Source organism: Lepisosteus platostomus, chromosome 5 (assembly GCF_059453375.1).
Source record: "Lepisosteus platostomus isolate fLepPlt1 chromosome 5, fLepPlt1.hap1, whole genome shotgun sequence".
NCBI lineage: Eukaryota > Metazoa > Chordata > Actinopteri > Semionotiformes > Lepisosteidae > Lepisosteus > Lepisosteus platostomus.
The window spans coordinates 38,011,940-38,027,177 of NC_142615.1; the positions used below are offsets into that span (position 1 = coordinate 38,011,940).

At 46.2% G+C, this 15,238-nt stretch overlaps 2 protein-coding genes and 1 non-coding gene across 3 annotated transcripts in view; 1 reads left to right on the plus strand and 2 right to left on the minus strand.

Moving 5' to 3' along the window:
- LOC148666183 (antigen WC1.1-like) overlaps positions 1-15,238 on the minus strand; it is a 648,305-nt gene that overhangs the window by 173,872 nt on the left and 459,195 nt on the right. The gene's annotated exons all lie outside the window — the stretch shown is intronic.
- Positions 3,451-6,150, plus strand: LOC148666196 (uncharacterized). The gene is made up of 3 exons (XM_088632904.1): positions 3,451-3,468; positions 3,874-4,976; positions 6,141-6,150. Exons 1-3 carry the CDS (start codon positions 3,451-3,453, stop codon positions 6,148-6,150), a joined length of 1,131 nt encoding a protein of 376 aa, XP_088489030.1.
- On the minus strand, positions 14,730-14,817 carry trnay-gua (transfer RNA tyrosine (anticodon GUA)). Its single transcript is given in 2 exon segments — positions 14,730-14,765; positions 14,781-14,817. It is a non-coding gene; the product is annotated as a tRNA-Tyr (tRNA).

A 15,238-nucleotide genomic window follows, 5' to 3' on the forward strand; every position in this document is an offset into this window, starting at 1 on the left:
GAAGTCCCACCCCTCTTCTAATAACTTAACATACCTCTGCAATCTCTTTTGTAATCCGTTTTCAACCCTTCGTATCCTAGCCTGTTTTCTCCTCCCCATCTCTATGAAGAATGCTTTTGTACGCTCCTTCACCTCCTCCCACCACTGTGCTCTTGAGCCAAACAGGTCATACAAAGACTGCCATTCCTTATATCTTTCCCTGAACCTGCTCCTCACTTCCTCATCCTCCAGAAGTGAAATATTCAGCTTCCACACACCCTTCCCCACAGTAACAGCCTTTGGAATAGCAAGTGTACATGATAGTAAACAATGGTCAGAGAAAAAAGCAGGGGTTAAGCCTGCAGTTGTGCAAGTAAAATCACGTATCAAAACAAAATCTATCCGTGACGCTTGGGTCCCATTAGACTTGTGCCATGTGAAGCCTGCCCTCCCCTGACTATGAAGTTTGAGGGCATCTTTCAGTTTAAAATCTTTACATACCATTTGTAATAATATTGATGATTTATCAAATTGGACCCGTCTCTCACCCCTCATTCTGCCTTCTCTTTCTAAAAGGCAATTAAAATCCCCAGCTAAAACCAGTGGTTCCCATCCCAATAAATATTCTCTCAATTCCTGAATTAGGACATATCTGTCATGTGGGCGACTCGGACAATACACATTTAAAAGTTTAAATTTGACATTCATGAAACCCAGATACACCACCAGTGCTCTCCCTGGTTTCACTACAAGGTACTGACGTACCTCTACCATCTTATTTTTAATTAAAACAGCTATACCATCAGATTTATTCTCATTGGACCCACTCCAAATTGATGTGCCCAATGTCCACAGTTCTTCCATATCCTTATAGCTGTTTTTAAAAGGTAATCCACACTCCTGTAACAACATAATATCAGCATTTACCTTACTCACAAATGATAATATAGTCCTTGCCCTTAACTTGGATCGAATGCTTCTCACATTTATGGACACAATGTTCAGAGCCATACTTAAAGTTAGACCAGGGGAGACTAAAAGCTCTGGCTAGAATCATTCAGTCTGTGACACCTACTATACAGGCCTTTTTCTTTTTCCATTTGCTCTCCTTGCCTCCTCCTCCACCATCAATAGGATGGTTCTCCACCTGCCCTTCTTGAATCTCTAGTTCTAAAGCTGGATCAATAGGATTGGAGAGAACTAATCCCATGGTAGAACCTGCCATCTGAGGACTCTGAAAATGATCTTCCCTCACTTTTCCACTCGGAGTTAGATCACTTTCTAAATCAGATGTCTCAGCGGACCTTTTAGACTGCACCCTCTGTTCTGTACATTCCATTTGAGCACTTTCAGTCTCCACGGGTGGCAGACGATCAGGAGAGATGCTACCGATCAATTCAGAATCCACCTCACTTTCCACATCATTATCATTCTCTTCTACCTCAGCCTCATCTCCTTCACTCCATTCTGAACCCTCACTCTCTTTTCCACTACTTTCTTCAACGTCAACCACATCCAGTTCCTGATCCAGAACCACTGCTCCAGCCCTAAATACCTCTTCAAACTCTTCCTGTTTTTGCATCGGTCTTCCCAGTTTTGTTCTATTTGCAAAGGAATTTGGACAGTCTTTAAACACATGACCTTCACACTCACATAGATTGCATTTCCTCACGCTTGTACATTCAGTATATGCATGTCCAATTTCCTTGCACTTACTACACACCACCTTTGTACAGGCATCCACAAAGTGACCCAGCTCCCCACACCTCCTGCACAGTTTTGGCTGCCCTTGGTAGAACACAAGGCCTCTATTTTCACCTAATCCAATCAAAGAAGGAATGTGTTTAAATCCACCATAACCATTTTTGTCTTCATGCAACGAAACAGGTACTCTCCATGCACAGTTCCAGATGCCATCATCATCCAAGACTTTCTGAGGCTCACCTTTCACTAAACAATACTTAGACAACCATGTCACAATATCTTCCATCATCACCATCTCATTAAACATACGAACAATCACAGTCCTATTAGAAAGATCCGTCAGCTTCTGCCATTCAAACATTCTAATCAGACCCACATCTTTTTTCTCTTCTATTTTTCTCCAAAATTCTTCCAATAACTTTGCCGATTTGAAACTAATGTCAAAACCAATTCCCTTCGGCAAAGTAATTAAACAATTAACATCTAATGCCTTAACCTTTAACTCTTTCTGTAACACCTTCCTTGAGAAGTCCAACCGTGAAATATCACCCGAGTGAGCCGAGCCCTCACCTCTCTTATACACCAAACGCGCGCAAAAGTAACGGCGCATGCCGACCCTACAGGCCGCCATGGCCGTTACAAATGTGTCAAAAGCAAACAAAAACCAAACCTAAACCTCTTCTGTGCACCAAACCCTATTCCCTTAGTCTTTTACTCGCACACAAACTCTACTCTCAACCTCCGGGCTTTAACCCTGTAAGTCTCCAACACTGGCTGGAGAGGCTGTGTGTGTCCGGGCTCTGCGGTTATATAGGACAGGACTCGGCGAGCTGCAGGTGCGGCTCATTGCTCTACGCTCCCCGTGCGGAATGCGCGTCTCCTCCTTCCAGACTCCTAACACCGGTGCATACTGTAAATCCCTCTTAAATCCCAGAAACACAGAAACTCCGGGGGGTTTCTGTGAGTCAGTACTGGGTTTCTCTTTTCGAGGTTACAAGCAAAAACAAAAACGGCGCTGAAAGCAGGAAGTTATTTCTGCTCGTAGGCATAAACGTGTAAAAATAAAATTTCTGATTCCTAAAACCTAATAAAATCCATCTAAGTCTCCCTTTCGTTCCCAATGCACATAACTGAATATAAACCAGTCAAGTTCAGGTACTTTTCTGATGTATCTGAATAGTTCTGGCGCAGCTGTTACAACAAAGATACTTAAGAACTTTTTTTTCATACGAGATCTTGCCGTTTATAAATTGATTTTTTTTTTCAATTCGGTAAATCACACGAAACACCAAGAGCACTCATCGTAAGCATCTGACCAATCACATTCCTGAATTTTAAACCCATTTAGAATGTATTTTTAATTTGTTTTATTTATTTTAATTTTACACACCTGTTTTAAGTATTCTTGCCATTTTTAGCATATTGTAAGTGGATTTTTTATTATTTTTGCATTTTACAGAGCTTTTTTCCAATATATTGTGAGCATTTTAGTGTCATTTTAAAATAGGACTATCAATGCTCTTGACTTTTAAACCTGTATTTATTCTGACATTATTCTCTCCACCTGCAGATGAGGTATTTGATTTTAAATGTTTTGATTTTGGGGGAAAATGTACATTCATTTCCTTGTATGTATCACCAGTGGAAAACTTGGCATTTTTGGATGAATTGCAATCCTTACTGCAAGGCCTTCAGACTGATATAGAAATGACTGGAGATTTAAGTGACACATTTGATAAATCAGACAGGAACAGCATAACGTCTAAAATGGTAGAACCCTCTAAAGTACTGATAAATTTCAGGCACATTCATAATAAATAAAATTTATTTAATTTAAAGCATAAAATGATATTGTAACGCCCTCGCCTGGTGGTGAGGAGGAAGCGCCCCTAGGCGCTCGTAGTACCGCTGGGCATGCTGGGAGTGGTAGCCGGGGAGAGTCTGAGGGTCAGCACGATGACCAGCGGCTGACCCTACCTGTGTAAATAATGTCCTAGTGATTCTAGTGCCCTGTGTAGTCCTGTAAAAGTATAGTGTGTTGTTAGGTAATTACCACCCTAAATATGTGTACGTGTTCCGTCAGTCTCCTCATGTGTGTGTAGATCCTGTGTTTGGTTTTGTGTGGTTGTAAACGAATAAAGCTAATGTTTGTTTGTTAGTTGCGTCTCCACTCGTCCTTGTTCTGAAAAGAACCTGCAAAACGCTACATTAGTGTCAAAAGCGGGCAGAATGGACAACTCATGGCAGACAGTACCCGATTCTATTAAGCGCCGGCTGACGCTGGAAGAAACAAAACCCATCGGCAGCGCACATAGGGAGCCTGAGCAACTCCTGGGTGCGACAGGTAGTCACAGCCCTTACCAGGGCTATTCAATAGTGGTTCCGCCGGTAGAAGTGGGGCGACCGGCCGCTACTCCTGGTCAGCGAGCACCCCAGAGAGAGGATACTCTCCCTGCCGGAGCCGATCAGCGATTCCCACACCCATCGGCGCGGGTGAGACCAGGTCGCTACAATGGGGAAGCGCCGTGGGAAATCTACGAGGCGCAGTTCCAGCTCGCGGCCCGGACGAATGGCTGGAGCCGGGCGGAGATGGTCGGCCACCTGGCGGCGGTGCTAGAAGGAGCGGCCTGCCAGGCACTCCTGGACGTCCCGGAGGAGGACAGAGGCGAATACACGGCGCTGGCGGCGGCTCTCCAGCTGTGCTTCGGTGTGGAGGAGGCGCCGGACTTGATGCGGGAGAGGCTGGCCCTGCGGCGGCGCCAACCAGGAGAGCGACTGGGCCTGGTTGCCGCTGATGTCGCGTTCCTCGCCCGCCGAGGATACCCAACTTTCCCCCGGGAGGCGCAGCGGGAAATGGCTCTCCAGGCTTTTCTCAAGGCCCTCTCACCCGAGGAGCTGCGGCGCCACGTGCAGCTGGCCGCACCAACATCACTGGAGCAGGCCTTGGCCCTTGCTACACGGGCTGAGGCCGTGTTCGGGGTGACTGGAAGCGCCAGCAGACGCAGTGCGCCCTGCCGGCTGACCGAGACGGCGACGGAGGGATCCAGCGAGGGGGAAGAGGAGCCAGCTCGGGCAGCGACACCCGCGGAACAGCCCCGCACGCTGATTTGCAACCGCTGCGGGAAGAGGGGACACCGAGCCCGGTTCTGCCGGGCACCCGAACCTCATACTCCTCGATCGGCGTCGGGAAACGGGAACGGGGCGACTCAGCGTGGGGAAGGCCGCCCCTCGAACACCTCAACCCCCGCTCCGGAGAGCGCTGTTAAGACCGGCGCCCCTCACGCCACCGTGGGGCGAGTCGGCTGTAGCCGGGGCCTGTACCTCCACTGCCGAATCGAGGACCAAGCCTGCCTGGCCCTACTCGACGCCGGTTCATCGGTAACCTTACTCCGGCCGGGCGTCCTCCCCGACACCGAGGGGACCAACCCCCCAGGATGGGAGGCCTCTGGCCTGTGGCTAAGGACCGTGACGGGACAGCTCGCCGCAGTCCGGGGGAAACGGGTGCTTGCCTTCCGTCTAGGTGCAGCGACGGTGCGCCACCCCTGCTACCTTGCACCCATCCAGGAGGACTGCATTCTGGGGCTGGATGTACTGCAGCGAGTGGGGGCCAGTTTGGACTTGAGCCGGCAGGAGTTGGTTGGTTGCGAACACGGGGGAGAGTGGTGGTCCTGCACCGAGACCGCCTGGCCCCCTACCGGGCCCGGGAGGAGGAGCCGTGTGGGGAGGCTCTAGAGGAGCAGCCGGGGCTGGAGCCGGCCGATAGTGGGGCGTCCGTGGGTCGCCAGCCGTCACCGCGGCGCAGCGGCCGCTCACGCAGGGTTCCACAGCAGTTAGCCCAGTACGAGTACAGCCTGAGGACGCCAGACGCCAGACGCCAGACACTTCAGGTGGGGGCAGTGTAAAGCCCTCGCCTGGTGGTGAGGAGAAAGCGCCCCTAGGCGCTCGTAGTACCGCTGGGCATGCTGGGAGTGGTAGCCGGGGAGAGTCTGAGAGTCAGCACGATGACCAGCGGCTGACCCTACCTGTGTAAATAATGTCCTAGTAGTTCTAGTGCCTTGTGTAGTCTTGTAAAAGTATAGTGTGTTGTTAGGTAATTACCACCCTAACTATGTGTACGTGTTCCGTCAGTCTCCTCATGTGTGTGTATATCCTGTGTTTGGTTTTGTGTTAATGCTTGTTTGTTAATCGCGTCTTCACTCGTCCTTTGTTCTGAAAAGAACCTGCAAATGCTACAGTATTTATTTTATAAACACCAGTATTGACACTTTGATCAGTATATTTATTATTAGTAGCCAGTCTTATAAATTTACAATTTAGATTAAGTCTGGTAACAGTTATACAGTTAATTTAAATTCAGACCACTAATGGAACTGAGAGCTGGGTGGAAATAAAACCAGGATACACATTTTAACCTCCAGGATCAGGAGTCTGATCCTCCCGGCTTCTTTACTCTGAAGATTTGTGTAGAACTCTTAAAAGCGCTTATTTCAGGGACTCGTGCTTGTCCTCTACTGCTCCACACGGGTACGTTTTTTAACGCAATAATCTGCGATGTAAACTTTTTTTTTTCTGTTTAATGAATTTTATTCCTAGGTTTGTCGCTCTCCTTCTCCAACTGTGATGATTCGCTTCTCTTCACAGTCCGGTGTGTTTTTTTTTGGGGGGGGAGATTTTATATTTGTATGAAAAGCCCCCCGGTCTCCGGACAGGAGTCTCCTCCAGCGGAGACGCGCTCTGCTCTGTCAGAAAGAGCGCTGTGACGTCACAGACACCAGCCAGAGCGCCGCCAGAGAGCGAGACCGCGGGAGACACGCGGAGGGAACGGAGGAGAATTATTAATCACTTATGTATCGACAACCAATTTATTCAACTGAAGGACCATAGAATAATCGATTAACTTCACTGATTGGTGAGTACTGATTCTTTTCTTGACCCTGTTTAAATATCTAGAAAACAGTCAATAAAGACTGTATCGATCAATTACCATAGTGCGTTTAGTGTTAATAATGTTCAATCCGAAATTAAACAATGATTATTCATATGATTATTTAGGTAACTCTATCCTAGAGCTAGAAAATTATATTCCAAGTTGATAAATGTATGTAAGTAACAGTTTAAATGCATTTTTTCCAGTGTTTCACTGTATGTGTCTAGGTGTCTCGCATTCGTCACAGAGAGCGTATGTGACGTCACGGGCAGCAACTAATACTACTACTAGTGTATTCATTTTAACATTAGTGAGAGTACAACTTGTAGTTTTAATGGTAGTGTTCATAATAAAGTGTGATTATACTGTGCCTTGCATTCGGCTCCCTTGAACTTTTCAACCTTTTGCCACATTTCAGGCTTCAAACATAAAGATATAAATTTTTTATTTTATGTGAAGAATCACCAACAAGTGGGACACAATTGTGAAGTGGAACGAAATCTATTGGATTTTTGAAACTTTTTTAACTAATAAAAAAATGAAAAGTGGGGCGTGCAAAATTATTCGGCCCCTTTACTTTCAGTGCAGCAAACTCACTCCAGAAGTTCAGCGAGGATCTCTGAATGATCCAATGTTGTCCTAAATGACTGATGGTGATAAATAGAATCCACCTGTGTGTAATCAAGTCTCTGTATAAATGCACCTGCTCTGTGATAGTCTCAAGGTTCTGTTGAAAGCGCAGAGAGCATCATGAAGACCAAGGAACACACCAGGCAGGTCCGTAATACTGTTGTGGAGAAGTTTAAAGCCGGATTTGGATACAAAAAGATTTCCCAAGCTTCAAACATCCCAAGGAGCACTGTGCAAGCGATCATCTTGAAATGGAAGGCGTATCAGACCACTGCAAATCTACCAAGACCTGGCCGTCCCTCTAAACTTTCAGCTCAGACAAGGAGAAGACTGATCAGAGAGGCAGCCAAGAGGCCCATGATCACTCTGGATGAACTGCAGAGAACTACAGCTGAGGTGGGAGAGTCTGTCCATAGGACAACAATCAGTCTTACACTGCACAAATCTGGCCTTTATGGAAGAGTGGCAAGAAGAAAGCCATTTCTCAAAGATATCCATAAAAAGTCTCGTCTAAAGTTTGCCACAAGCCACCTGGGAGACACCCCAAACATGTGGAAGAAGGTGCTCTGGTCAGATGAAACCAAAATCGAACTTTTTGGCCACAATGCAAAATGATATGTTTGGCGTAAAAGCAACACAGCTCATCACCCTCAACACACCATCCCCACTGTCAAACATGGTGGTGGCAGCATCATGGTTTGGGCCTGCTTTTCTTCAGCAGGGACAGGGAAGATGGTTAAAATTGAGGGGAAGATGGATGCAGCCAAATACAGGACCATTCTGGATGAAAACCTGTTGGAGTCTGCAAAAGACCTGAAACTGGGACGGAGATTTATCTTCCAACAAGACAATGATCCCAAACATACAGCAAAATCTACAAAGGGATGGTTCACAAATAAACGTATCCAGGTGTTTGAATGGCCAAGTCAAAGTCCAGACCTGAATCCAATCGAGAATCTGTGGAAAGAGCTGAAAACTGCTGTTCACAAACGCTCTCCATCCAACCTCACTGAGCTCGAGCTGTTTTGCAAGGAAGAATGGGCAAGAATTTCAGTCTCTCGATGTGCAAAACTGATTGAGACATACCCCAAGCGACTTGCAGCTGTAATCGCAGCAAAAGGTGGCTCTACAAAGTATTAACGCAAGGGGGCCGAATAATTTTGCACGCCCCACTTTTCATTTTTTTATTAGTTAAAAAAGTTTCAAAAATCCAATAGATTTCGTTCCACTTCACAATTGTGTCCCACTTGTTGGTGATTCTTCACATAAAATAAAAAATTTATATCTTTATGTTTGAAGCCTGAAATGTGGCAAAAGGTTGAAAAGTTCAAGGGGGCCGAATACTTTCGCAAGGCACTGTAAATAACAAAGCGCTTGTTTGTTAATCGCGTCTCCACTCGTCCTTTGTTCTGAAAAGAACCTGTAAATGCTACAATATTCTTTACTCAGCAGCTTATTAAAAACAGCTCCCGTGATGTTCAAACCGATTTTTTACACAGAACACTGACACAGCTTTGTGTTCTGAATCTCTTTTTCTCGTGCGTTTATTTAATGTGGCACAATGCACTGGGATAAGGGTATTCTGTTCACAAACCAATAGCATTTAAACCACAGCACCCACAATGCTGCAAGTAAGTGTTTTGCACACTAAGCAGAGAGCGATGTCTTCCTTGTTAGTATAGTGGCGAGTATCCCCACCTGTCACGCGGGAGACCGGGGTACATCAGGACGGCCACAACGCAAAGTACTGACCCCTATACGATCACGGCGAGTTACCGATACACACGTGACAGGGCGGAAAAGGCTGTGCTCTCTTCGTGTGACATAATTCGGAAAAGTCCTGATGTTGCATTTCAACTGAGCCCCAGTATACATCGACCCTTCGACACTCTGAGTGACAACTCTCTTGCGTGTTTTCTCATATTTATGTAGTTTGCTTGCATGATGCCCGGAACAGCGGGGTTGTGTGCTCCCATATCGTCTAGCGGATAGGATTCCTGGTTTTCACCCAGGCGGCCCGGGTTGAAAACTCCATACTCCCGGTATGGGAATGTGTCAGTTTTGCCTCCTGCTTTCCAAAAGATCAGCACCATACGAAGGAGCCGCATTAAATGTGCAAAACGCGCGAGAAGAGGGGAAGCTTGTTTCCAACTGAAGACTTCTCGCATGTGAGACGAGCTGATCATCGCTGCAGGAGGAGGGAGGGTTACTCTGGTAGACAGGGCTGACCTTCGGCAATAGGATTTATACTCTCCAAGATGATATTTGCACTTTCTGGAGAGGCGATTTTCTCCACTTCAATAGCCCGATTTTGTCGATTGCGTGGAGAGGGCTGTAGAATGTGGCGCCGCCTTTCCTGCTCTGTCCATGACAGGCGTGCTGGTCTCTGGAGAGAGAGCACAGTCAATCAGCGCACTCCAATAAAGGCACTGGAAGCAGCTGAATCGCATTGACTAAGCTCAGCACTGGGCCGCTGGGCTGGACGGCGACGCGTGCTGTGATTCCTTTACGGAGCAGAAATAACAACCGAGGAGCTGTGAGATCATTTCAGCATTTAGCAGCAATTCAGCATTTCGAAAACACAAACGACCAACTCGGAATGACTTGCTTTTGACGCTTTTCAAAGCGTTCTTTGTGCACGACAACTGTGCCGCCTAGCATATACAAATGGGTTGTACAACTTTGAACTAGCAAATGGAAGAGGGCTAAGGCCCCTCTCTTTTAGCCCAGGTTCAATCTGTCTCCCAGAATCACCAGGGCGCACGCACACACACACACCCGTGCCGTTGAAGTGCTCTGCTTCATTTCTAAGGGCAACTCAACATTCACTCCTACCCCGAGTGCAGAAAAGACAGCGTCCGCAGCAACAACAGCTCAGGGCTCTGCACAGGAAGCGGAAGCCTGGGGCGGCGGAGAGCTGTGATCGTTCAGACCTTGAGGTGTCACCTCTTTGTCTGCTTTCCCGCCCCCCCTCCGCCCAAGCTCTGCTCCAAAGTAGCCCGGCAACCCCTCACACCTGCACGTGTCACAACCTAAGGTGTGGTCATGAGACACCCATGGGGTGTCGTTCTGTTCTTGCTAATTGTTTCATGCCCGTCGCAGGCAGGAGTCCACGCGAGCAAGATGCGCTGGACAGAGCTCAGAGGGCGCACCTGGGTGGCTTTCCTTCTGAGTGACGTTCCTGCAACACTCTCCCGCTACTCTTGGTGCGCTCATGCCGCAACACAGGAAGGCTGGAGCAGGTGGCTGTGGGCTCTGCGCACTGCCGAAATAGCTCATTTGGGAGAGCGTTAGACTGAAGATCTAAAGGTCCTTGGTTCGATCCTGGGTTTCGGCATTGTGTTTCATCGCGCCCTTTGTTCCTCTCTCCAGCGCCCCCTGCCTAAAGTGACGCGTCCCTTTCTCAGCCCGAAACGCAAGCGAGACACCAGCAGCGGTCCCTGCAGGTTTCCGTAGTGTAGCAGCTATCACGTTCGCCTAACACGCGAAAGGTCCCCGGTTCGAGACCGGGCGGAAACAGCCTCATTTTGCACGCTCCTGTACTTCACAGAGGTCTTGAGCGACCGGTCATTTGTTCCCAATGTATTTCCAGTGCCTTCGTGCACTCTTGTACCAAACGCACGTTCCTTCTGTACGCGGAGCCGATCATTTGTAATTGGGCTGTGCCGACAGACCAGCACGAGCTCTGTCGGCTCAAAAGCAGCGCAGGACCTGCAAGAACAACAGAAAGATTAGCATCCAGCGGGGGCCTCTTAGTGAGCCCAAGATCTCATCAAGAATCGGCTCCAGCAACAGGGCTGGGCGCATTGTTCCATTCTCCGACCACTCTCGGTGTAAACAAGTCCCTCCTGGTCTCTGCTTGAAATGCACTTTCCTGCGTTTGCTTTGGTGTAACTGGCTTCCCCTGCATGGGTGAATGTGAAGAAGATCCTTAGTAAGTCATTGAAGAAAACCGAGAAGAGGTCGGAGTGGCCTCTGTCGTTCATCAACGATCCAGTCAGGCAGTACTCCTCTGTAAAGCGCCGTTCGTTCACATCGATTGGCTTTTTTTTGCCTTCATTCGTGCAAGTAGTAAGAGCAGACGCCCCTATTCTGCCGTGACCCGGATTCGAACTGGGGTTGTTGCGGCCACAACGCAAAGTACTGACCACTATACAATCACAGCGAGTTATCGATACACACGTGGCAGGGCGGAAAAGGCTGTGCTCTCTTCGTGTGACATAATTCGGAAAAGTCCTGACGTTGCCCCAGTATACATCGACCCTTCGACACTCTGAGTGACAACTCTCTTGCGTGTTTTCTCATATTTATGTAGTTTTCTTGCATGATGCCGGGAACAGCGTGGTTGTTCGCTGCCATATTGTCTAGGGGTTAGGATTCCTGGTTTTCACCCAGGTGGCCCGGGTTCGACTCCCGGTATGAGAACGTGTCGGTTTTGCCTCCTTCTTTCCAAAAGATCAGCACCGTGTCCGAAGGAGCCGCATTAAAACTACTTGAACGTGCAAAACGTGACCAGGGTAAAGTTAGCTTGAAGTTAGAGAATGATTTTGGCACGCCTGTAGGGCTTTCGCGAAATCTCTTAGAATTACAAAAACACATGCTTTGTGTATAAAATACATTGTGAATGCTTTCTCAGCCTTCACTTTGTCGTTTTTATGACGTTTTTTTGACCACACTCGAATATTCTTTTGTCCATATTTTCGCAATGGAAGCACAGAACGCCTTCAAACCAAATGCATTTTAAAGACCACGACTTGTGGATATTTCCAAAGCCTCTACACCAAACTATCAGTGTGCTAATTATCTTTTTTTAAACCTCCGGTTTTTCATCGATGCGTGATTACGCACGAACTGGAACACGGGGATCGCTGTGTGCACACGTTCACAACGCGAGAAATACTGTTCAATACGGCTTCATGCGAAAAACCCGTATATGACCATAGGAAGCAGAACAGCGCAGTCTCCCATTACCCAGACTGTAAGCACGGGAATAAAGCTATGTTTGATTTCTGAAACCCCTCCTATACGTCCTGTTTTCATTCAGGTAAGGGTCAACTATATTCACAATACTACTGACAGCAGGAAGATTAAAATATTCTTTACTCAGCGGCTTATTAAAAACAGCTCCCATGATGTTCCAAGAGACTTTTTATACAGAACACTGACACAGCTTTGCGTTCTGAATCTCTTTTTCTCGTGCTTTTATTTAATGTGGCACAATGCACTGGGATAGGGGTATTCTGTTCACAAACCAATAGCATTTAAATCACAGCACCCACAATGCTGCATGTAAGTGTTTTGCACACTAAGCAGGTCCTCTGACTTTTCCCAGCTTTGTTTTGGGTTGTGGCCCCTTTATTTTTTTTCCGAAGATAACACTAAAGGTAACACACTGGGATAGGTGGGTCTTTTTCATGGCTCAATAGCAATTCAAATACAACAGCCACACTGCTGAAACCAAGTGTTTTACACACCAGACAGGCCCCCGAACCTCGTACAACCTTGCTGTGGCTGTGGCCCCTTTCTTTAATTTTTTATGATTTTCTGAAGATTACACTACAGGTAATACACTGGGACAGGTGGGTCTTCTTCATGGCTCAATAGCATTTCAAATACAGCACCCACACTGCTGAAACCAAGTGTTTTTCACACCAGACAGGCCCCCAAACCTCATACAACCTTACTGTGGCTGTGGCTCCTTTCTTTATTTTGTAATGAGTTTCTGAAGATAACACTACAGGTAATTCTTTGGGATAGGGGGGTGCTATTACCGGGGTAAAGTTAGCTCGAAGTTCGAAAACGATTTTGGCACGTCTGTAGCGCTTTCACGAAACCTCTTAGAATTGCGAGAATGCTTGTTTTGTGTATAAAATACATTGTGGATGATTTCTCAGCCTTTACTTTTTCGTTTTTATGACATTTTTTTGACCAAGCACGAATATTCTTTTGTCCATATCTCCGCAATGGAAGCACAGAACGCCTTCAAACCAAAAGCATTTTAAAGACCACGACTTGTGGATATTTCCACACCCTTTACATCAAACTATCAGTGAGCTAATTATCTTTTTTTAAACCTCCGGTATTTCATCGATGCGTAATTACGCACGAACTGGAACCCGGGGGACCGCTGTCACAACGCGAGAAATACTGTTCAATACGGCTTCGTGCGAAAAACCCGTATATGACCATAGGAAGCAGAACAGCGCAGTCTCCAATTACCCAGACTGTAAGCACGGGAATAAAGCTTTGTTTGATTTCTGAAACCCTTCCTTTACATCCTGTTTTCATTCAGTTAAGGGTCAACTATTCACAATACTACTGACAGCAGGAAGATTAATTACGCATCGATGAAAAACCGGAGGTTTAAAAAAAGATAATTAGCTCACTGATAGTTTGATGTAAAGGGTGTGGAAATATCCACAAGTCGTGGTCTTTAAAATGCATTTGACGGCGTTCTGTGCTTCCATTGGAAAGATATGGACAAAAGAATATTCGTGCTTGGTCAAAAAAATGTCATAAAAACGAAAAAGTAAAGGCTGAGAAATCATCCACAATGTATTTTATACACAAAACAAGCATTCTCGCCATTCTAAGAGGTTTCGTGAAAGCGCTACAGGTGTGCCAAAATCGTTTTTGAACTTCGAGCTAACTTTACCCCGGTCCTTATATGTCCATCCCTTCTCGTCAAAACTCGTATTTTCACATGGTACCCTTCAGAAATCGCAGTATAGAATGAAAAAACTCCAGTAGATCTCGGCCGCTGTTGGTGATTTTCCTTTTAAAATAAATGAATCTCTGGAAATTTTACGGAGTGTATCACTTTCACTGAGACCGAGAAGTGTTAAGCTGTACATGCGTCTTTGTGGCTCAGTTGTTAACCAAAAGGGTGGTGGTTTGAGCCCTTCCAGGGACGCTACGAGCCTTTTAACGTACACACCCTCCTCACTTCATTTCTCCACGGCCGGTCTTGTACCGCTAACAAATACAGAGCCCGTAGGAGGCAGTAAGCTCGCATATATATAGCTCACTGTGTATATAATGAAGAAGCAGAAGTTAGTTTCTCATCTGCGCGTTACAGAGCCTTACGCAACTCGTAGTGTACCAACAGCTAGGGTTTGATCCCTGCACGGGCTATTAGTTGAAAGGCCATTGTAAATGACGTATAAGAGATTTATAGATAGATACTTTATTGATCCCGTGAGGGAAATTAATAAAGCTTATCCAGCTGGCTTTTATGTTTCACACTAAATTGCGATCTTGAAACCAAAATGAAATTGACATTTGTACTGTATGTTTTTTTTTTAATTACAAAGCAAACAGAGTATTCCCTTAATTCAAAGATCAGATATTGGCCAAAACAAGACAATCAGACGTGGGCTGACTTTGGAACAGGAGCCTCTGCTTCGTCGTTTATTGAGCTTTTGTTCAATGTCTGAGTGAAAAAGATTCGCTATTTTTACTCTTTGATTAAAGTACACAAAAAGCACCTTCCTTCAAGCCGGAATCGAACCAGCGACCTAAGGATTCCCTACTGACTCCACTACAGTCCTCCGCTCTACCAACTGACCTATCGAAGGGTTGTCAAATGCTCCCTGGCACATACTGCCCAATGTAGTGAAATGTTCCGGGTGATTTAAATCCCAGTTCGACATCAAGTTTCCAACTCGTTTCCTTAGTCTTGTTTACCTTGAATTTAAGCCACGAACCAGGATTATACTGCATAAACTTCCGGGGATATTACAAAATGTTTGATGGGGCATCAATCATTCCAGGCGGAAATGGACTCCTTTTTGTTTCTCGAGGGATCATATTAAACATTGCATTAGTATCGAGAGGAGGATCACCATGAAACACAAAACAAACAGTTTCATTCTGTCTTTTTTAGAATGTAGCGTTTGTGCTACATTAATTATATTTTCGTGGAAATATAGTAGTTGTAAATGTTAAAATGTATATTTGAATCGAAATGTGGTTTTGAGTTAAATATTAGCGGGATCA